At 31.0% G+C, this 8,690-nt stretch overlaps 1 protein-coding gene across 1 annotated transcript in view; it reads left to right on the plus strand.

The window, feature by feature from the left end:
- LOC111699364 (uncharacterized) overlaps positions 1 to 1,502 on the plus strand; it is a 33,732-nt gene extending 32,230 nt beyond the window's left edge. The window contains exons 15-16 of the mRNA XM_023470033.1: positions 87 to 818; positions 917 to 1,502. Coding sequence (XP_023325801.1) covers positions 87 to 818; positions 917 to 1,192 — 1,008 coding nt within the window. The 3' untranslated portion in view covers positions 1,193 to 1,502. The remainder of the gene's footprint in view (positions 1 to 86; positions 819 to 916) is intronic.
- Positions 1,503 to 8,690: the final 7,188 nt, after the last annotated feature.

Genomic DNA, 8,690 nt, shown 5'->3' on the forward strand with positions numbered 1-8,690 from the left:
TTTACTTTTTGTTTTCTTTAAATAGAGGTTCAAATTAAAGTACATCTACAGTTTCTTTAAAGTTTAATAAACTCTTTTATTTTCAGCATAAAAGGTCTACTGCTGGCCTTCGTCATCATACAACAGATGAGTCGGAAAGTGAGTCCAGCCGACCCCAGACCGCCGTTCAAGTCACTGAGCTTACTGGTCGAGTATCAAACCCAACCGGAAGTACTACTACTATTAGTACTCCAAACAAGGGGACTTCATTGAGTCGGGGTGTTTCAAACTCACATCCTAAATCCTGGGAAACGTATAACCATACTGAAGAAGAACTTCATATCTCCCACACCACCCTTTCTCAATCAAACAACTCCACGGCACAAACCAACGACTCCACCCCAAGATCGAATACAAACTATCTGGAGTATGTACAAGGGAGTCGACCCATTTACTCTAGCCAGGACTCCCTTACCCTCCCAGACTCTCTCAACGACTTCGAGGGGGAGGACTACCAAAGTCCAACTATCTATCCGGACTCTCTCAGTAGTAGGAATAAATTCAATCGTCTAGGAGTCCCTGATGATATTGACTCCCTTCAACTTGAGGAACTGGGAAAATCTGCCAACTCTCCGGACTCCCTAAATGCGGGAAAAAACTCCCCAACAGGAGAGTTCTTTGACTCCATAACATTAGAGGAGAAGAAGGTTGGGGAAATCAAACGGAGAATTATTCCTTTTGGGGAAAATTCTCTCTCCTCTGGGAATTCTGTTTTTACAAGTCAAGATGCGAGCTTAGACTCAAAAGAGTCATCCCCTCCAGTAGACAATATTAAACAGGTAAAACATATGTTTTCAAGAACATCAAATTCTAGTTTAATCTTAATTTGATTATATACTTAATAAATCATTGCAATTTAATATTTTCTTTTTTTCAGGGAAATCCAATTGATTTGTACACTATTCATCCTCTTCGGGAATCTCCCGCAGATTTAAGATTTCACCCGCTTACAAACCGGTTTTCAACCTGCCCCGATCTCAGTGTTAAAGATGACCAAGAATTCGCGGATTCCGAGCCCACTAGCCACCAAACCAAAGATATGATGACGTCACCAGCTCTAATGGCGGCGCCTCACAATTCCAATCTTCGAAATGGAATTTCCATCGCGAAACAGGCGACAGAGAAATTGAAATGGAAGTTTCTCGGCTGGTAAATTTATCAATATATTCAAGTCAAAAAGAAATCAAGTCAGAAAGTTAAAACATACCAAAGAGACCAAATATTTTGTGATAAACAATCCAAAAATTTAATGCTACAAGTCCGTTGTAAGGGCTACATGTCTGCAAACTAGCCTATTCTTGTGATAAAAATGGCGCCCTGTACTCTGCAGCCGTGCAATAAATTTTATAGAGACTTAGAATTATATAAATTAGGCAGTGCAGCCGGGTTAAGTAATATAATGAACTTATACAATATATATGTGATATCAGTTATATTGAATAAAATATATATTATCATGAACATTTTATCTTATTAAAAACAATTTAAATTATTATTAAGAAGGGTAAAAAGAAATTTAGCTGAACATGAAGCCCAAATTAAAATGTATTTCTAAATTAAATATTAAAAAAACTTAGAAATCTCAAACATGGGGACAATTCCTATGTTGTGTAATGTTTAATACTTATAGTTTAAATTTAACTTTTTTCTGTTATTTAAGAAAATATACAACAGGGTGTCCCAAAAACATGGGAATTCAGTGACGAATTCGATATCGTCTTTGTTATGAATTAGCATTGTAATACCTAATTTCAAAAGCCATAATATTATTATGTCTGCTCGAGTTTTATAATGAAAAGGGTAAAAGACTGTAAAGATGTGTCTATAATGTCTCCGCAAGATGAACAGTGAATACAGACAAGTTTACTCTGTTTGTATACTGTAATTTTCTTGTTTTACTAAATACAACCAGTTGCAGTCAAAACATAAAACTACTTGTCAGCTGTAAAAGACATTTCCCGTACATTGGAGTGCATCTAGAGTTATCTACTATCTAACCTTAACAAGCAACCTTGGTTTGAACCGACCTAGAATTTCAGTGCACACAGTTCAGAATTTAATATGAAGATTCCAGGCTCTCATAATTTGAGGACATCTGGGGTTAGAAAAGGAGTTATTAAACCCTAATATCATGGGTCCCATCAGGTGCAATAATAACCAACAAAATTCTGCGTATTTTTTCTGTAAAATGTGCTCTGTGGCCGAATTTAAAGAATTTAAAGAATTCTTTAAATTCCATCTCTGATTGATTTCATTAAAAAAATTTATCTGACTATTGTGTACGCACGAACAGCTGTATTTTGACGTCATTGGTTATTTTGGTTGCGTGAGAGTCAAGCGATCAACATTAAAACCTTAGTTATTTAACACAATTGTGAATTTTTTGTGCTAAAATTAAACTAAAATTAATTAGTTAATTGATTAGTATTTAAAAATTTATTTAATCATTTGTTGGATGTCAGGATTGTCTGGTGAAATATAGCTGAATTTGTGATGAAGTTTCGCATCTCTTTTGTATCAAAAATAGCCAATAATTGTAATCGAACATTTTCAGATGTTGTCCAATATGTTTCATGGAATGGGATATAGGCGGTAAATTGAAGCGAGGAGACCATAAGAGAAGACGACATTTGTTTCTATCTTTGGCCAACCGACAAAATGCGTAAAATTTGCGTAGATTTAATGATGCGATATCTATAATCAAGGAGATAATTGAATAGAAGGAGGGGGCGATAGGGTTTGCTGTGACGTTTTTGGACTGCTGAAGAACTAGTTTTTGCGTAACAACAATAACAAAGGCAGCGCGCCGATCTAATGTAAAACAAACGTGAGTTTGTAAACTGTGAAAGTAGTATTATCTTGTTAAAAAAGATTGAAAAAGTTAAGGATTTTAGTTTTATACGAAAAGGACCTTATTACAGCGACATTTTTAATCAAATTCAAGGTTATCCGCCCCCCCCCCCCTAGAAAAAGGCCTTAGAGAATAGGTTTAGGTTGAAAACTTGAAATGCTTGTTCATAGCCCAATTTTTCAAGGCCAGCTCATTGAAAAAAATTAGACCAATAACTTTAATAGGTTGGGTGCTAGGAAGGGTTAAAAGAAATGCAAAAAAAATGGTAAAAAAATTTATACATATAAACAGATATCAAAGTGTGACACATGATTTTACACCCATTTTTCGAGTTTTTCAAAAATATAGTTTTTAGATCTGTAGCTTTAGTCACATAATAGTTATGGAATATTTTAGAGTTATTTTTACACAGACCTGACTTTTTACCGCCCTGTAAAAAAATGTATTTTACAAAATATCCTTTAAAGCTCATTCATGAAAAGTCTAAAAATTCCACAGTGATAGTGTCGAAATTGAGAGTGCTAAGACAAAAAAAACTATTGGAGAGGAGGCCCCCCCCCCCAGCCTATTTAGGGTTAACAAAATATCTAATTAAACTTTTAAAATTTCTTATTTTTACAAAGTTTAAGATTTTTAACGTGAAATATAGTTCATAATTTTACACAATTTTAAACGGTTCTGTTGTTTAATAAAACAGGAAAATTAAATTGCGAAGAAGCTAAGTATCAAATCATATGAAATATATTTAATTTGTTTTAAGTATATAAAAAATGTTTTAAAACATATTTATGATACTTGACATAGAACTTAAGCAGATATCATTATTTATATAAATGTCGTCTTTATTTTGGAAAAATTGAAGATTTGTGCTGATGCATTGAAGCACAGGTTATTTTGCAGAAACTAATTAAAATACAAATCATAAACATATGGGAATTCTATATCTCAGCTATAAATGCGTGAGAAAATAATTATTTAATTATTATCAAGGAACTACATTACACATAAAGCATTTTTTAAAAAAAAAACCTTTTTTGCAGCGTAATAGAAAGAAAGACACTTAAAAACATTAAACATTTTGTCAACCTTTGGTTTTAATTTAATTTAAATATATAAAGTTAATATGAAGACAACTTTTGTATCATAAGACTTGTAAGCGTATAAGCCGTACCTTAAAAAAAATATACATCAACAGAATCGAAAAAAGTGTGAATGTAAAAATGACGGATTTTTGCAAGAGTGCATGAATTAACTGAAGTAACTGAATTTTCACAAATATAAGACGACATTTAAGTAAGTATGAATTTATGGTTGTTAATCGTTTTTGAAAACGATCGTTAAACAATTTTTTTGTTTCGTTTTTGAATCGTTTTTAAAAACGACCCACTCGTTTTGAACTTTTAGAAAACGAATAAGGATCGTTTTTAAAAACTGTCGTTTTTAAAAAACGATTTGCGACCGTTTTTTATGCGATTGTTTAAAAAAACGATTGCTTTTAAAAACAATCGTTTTTGAAAATCAAAATTATTGACAATTATGTTAACGATCGTTAATGAAGGGTCGTTGTTAACGATCGTTAAAAAGGGTTGTCGTTAACGATAGATAACGAAACGACAAGCTTTATAAAAACAGTAGTTTTTGGAAAAGCGATCGTATTTGAAAATAATTGCATGCAACTTTAATCAATCTCCTGGTCGGTTTCCTATCTTCGTTAACGATCGTTAACGAAGTGTCGTCGCTAACGATCGGTAATGAAGGTTCGTCGTTAAGGATCATTAATGGAGGGTCGTCGTTAACGATCGTTAACGAAACGACGAGTTTTATAAAAACGATTGTTTTTAAAAAGACCCTTTTTAAAAACGAACTTTTTAAAAAACGATCATTTTTAAAACAAAAATGAAAACGTTAACATCCCTTCATGATGATATTATAGAAGTCTCAATAACTCAGAATGATAATATATTTTCACAAGTTTATTTATTCATATGATACTCGTTTAACATACTAAGAATGACTAGCGTAAAAACTGTTTGCGCATTTATGCAAACTCAATTCTAATTTTAACATGTAGGACAAAATCGTATTTTCATATAACTAAAATATCTTAGTAACATAACTGAAGTGAACTTTTGTTCATCTTGAATGCTTGATCTCGATATACAATGTGGGCACTTTTAATTTGAGGATATACATGCTTGATCTCTTCATTTCAGTTTATCCTCTAGGAAAAACTACCATAGGTAAAGGGCAGTTATACAAAAACAAAATATTGTGAACATTTTTCTATGAACGATAGAAAATGCATGAAACATCGATTCCAGCTAAAACCATAAGTTTTGATAACAAGACATATAAAACGTTTTAATGATGTATAATTACTGCGTTTAAACGCAAAGTCGACGTTTAAATCATCCATTTAGGTGGTTACGTTTAGAGAATCGGTTTTTAAAAAATCATTCAATAACGACGATGAGAAATGTAACAACTTAGTTGTTAAAGAACAGATAAAATAAAAATTAACTGTTATCATCGAAAATAAGTGATATTATTTAGATATTGCTACTTGTAATGTTTCATTGTTCACATATATTTTCTGTAGATATCCTGGAATTTTATTGAAAAGACGACATTTGAAGAATTTGAAGAAATCTGCGAACAAATTCATAAAGAAAAGGAAATTCAGTATAAAGATGAAAAAATTAATTCTATCATTGATTTATTTATTGATTTATTGATTTATGTATGGAGAAAAATGTTTCTAAGTCTTTATTTAGTTTACTTTCGAATTTTTGTTAGATTTTTTGTCGTCGTTATTGAATAATTTTTCATTAACAGATTCTGAAATTCATCCCTTCTAAATGAACAATCTAAGAGGTTTTTAAAAATTGAATTTGCGCTCTCGCTGAACAAATATGCACCGTAAAACCGTCTCATAAGTTTCAAATGAATCCGAAACAAAATTCCACAATAATGCATTCTCTGTTCAACCACCATTCATTGCCGGTCACTCCCTTTAAATCTTAAAAGGTTCCTACTAAATTCTGTATTTGTAAAGTGGGTTAGTTCAATTTTTATTTTTGAAATATTTTATGCACACAATTACAGTGATAACCAGAATACTATGGAATATGAAGACGACAAATCGCTTAACAGTAAGCTATTAAATAACTTGTTAAGTGAAATGGGTCTGTGTACACTACACAATTGCTGTGCCTTATGTTCATTGGACTATTTCAAGTCATAAATTGAGTTTAAAAGTCCGTTTGCATAGTTTTCTGGTTATCACTACAGAAAACCCAAAAAATTAAAAGTTTCAATAAAATAAACTTTGACCTTGTTTACAACAGTTTAATTGTTTTGTGTCAAAACAGCCCTGAATTTGTAAATGAATATTTCATGAATTTGAACATGTTTATTTCATGAATTTGACATGTATATATTTCATGAATTTGTACATGTATATTTCATGAATTTGTAAATGAATATTTCATAAATTTGAACATGATTATTTCATGAATTTGTAAATGAATATTTCATGAATTTGTACATGTATACTTCATGAATTCGTACATGTATATTTCATGAATTTGTACATGAATATTTCATGAATTTGTACATGTATATTTCATGAATTTGTACATGAATATTTCATGAATTTGAACATGTATATTTCATGAATTTGAACATGTATATTTCATGAATTTGAACATGTATATTTCATGAATTTGTACATGTATATTTCATGAATTCGAACATGTATATTTACCTTCAATTAAAAATAAAAAAGAAGTTTCTTTAGAATTATCAAAAAACTAATGACGGTCTATTTATTCACAAATCTAGGATTTACTGCAATTTATATAACCGGGTTTTTAAAAATTATAAAATTACAACGACGAAAGACATAACAATTTTGTCTGGCCAACTACTCCAATTTTCATGGATAAAGTTATGACTCTATAATAAATAGAGGGTAAATTAAAATCAAGCTCAAAATTAGACAAATTTTATATGTTTGTTTTTAATTGTAAAATTATTCCTCAAAGCGGGTCATAAAGAATCAGCCAAAAAACTGTGATATCAAGGAAAGATATTTTCAAGCGAAAAAGAACTTAATCTGGGGTTGAATTATTTAATGAACTTTGGAATCAACAGTTTTTTAATTACTTTTGCAATCAGTTCACACGTACTAAAGTTTTATAATTATTTTTTTTTCCGAAAACATTTGTTCTTGAAGTCTAAATTGATTCGGAAATAAAAAGTTAAATTAGAAAATTGAGATTTTCTTATTTTACTTTACATTCTGCCTCTTTAGTTGAAAGCGTTTATAGATGAAACTTCAAGATAAAACTTCAAGATGGAACTTTAAGATGAAACTTAAAGATAAAACTTCAAGATAAAACTTTAAGATGACACTTCAAGATGAAACTTCAAGATAAAAGTTTAAGATAAAACTTCAAGATGAAACTTTAAGATGAAACTTCAAGATAAAACTTCAAGATGAAACTTCAAGATGAAACTTCAAGATGAAACTTCAAGATGAAACTTCAAGATAAAACTTCAAGATGAAACTTTAAGATAAAACTTCAAGATGAAACTTCAAGATGAAACTTTAAGATGAAACTTCAAGGTTAAACTTCAAATTGAAACTTCAAGATGAAACTTCAAGATGAAACTTCATCTGTAGATTGGAAATTTGGCATGTCTGATTCACAATGCGTTGACAAGAAAACAATGAGGAAATTGTCAGAATTTATCAATCTGTCAACTGTCAAGTCGATAAAATATTTCAAATTTTGTTGTTTCAGTTTTGGTTTGATTAAAGAATATTGTTGTGAACTCATATCATGTACATGAAGCTAGTCACTTGAAATTCCAATAAGACTGCAAGGACTGCAAGTCCCTGCATGTAAAACTGAAAACAGAGAACGACGTTTTTTTATCCATGAAAATATCAGTTATTTAGTGATTCATGTTTATGTATAACTATGTATCAAAAAATCTTAGGTTATTCTTAGGCCAACGCGAAAGATCAACCAGTTACTATCGAATATTTTTTATATTTACAATCATCGCTAACTGAAGATATTTAATACTAGCTGAAGCCTCGCCCGGTGTAATTAAAAAAATAGATTTCGTTGAAATCGTTTTCTGTCTAAGAGATGATTCATAGAACAGTTGGACAGGAAGACGACTTTTAGACTCTAGTTCTGATTTTAATTAGTCCAATTAACATGAACCACAACAACTGTGCAGTGTGTGTAGACTCATTGAATTGCATGAATTGATTTATTATTATAATTATTTGTTTTAAAATAACATCAATTACTTCCAGAATTACCAACAAAGGCTGAGACTGTAAAGACGACCCACAGCTCTTAAAATAAGACGATTTAAAACTTGATTTTGATTTCTATATTCTATTAAGTATTTTTTTACAGTTTATTTAATTATTAAGCACAAAATAAGCCAGTTTAGGTCAACATGGAAACCTGTATGCAAGGTAACAGACAAAACAAATTCCGTAGAATCGTCTCTGAAGTCTTGTTCTATGTGGGTAACCCTGTATAAGATTGCTTTGTTGTCTTCTTCCAATCCCAGAGTTTTCTAGGCCCCAGTTTTCATCTCCTTGTCATGTCTTAATTGTAAACTGGACCTTGTGAATTCCAGACATGTTTTGAAATATTTTAGTCTGGCGAATTCTGCTTGTTCAATCAAAGGTTGTTTATAAAGGTTAGACAATCTGTACTCGCTCCAATGTACGGAAAATGTCGTCTTTATAGCAATAGATACTCCAAAT

Source organism: Eurytemora carolleeae, unplaced genomic scaffold (assembly GCF_000591075.1).
Source record: "Eurytemora carolleeae unplaced genomic scaffold, Eaff_2.0 scaffold356, whole genome shotgun sequence".
NCBI lineage: Eukaryota > Metazoa > Arthropoda > Copepoda > Calanoida > Temoridae > Eurytemora > Eurytemora carolleeae.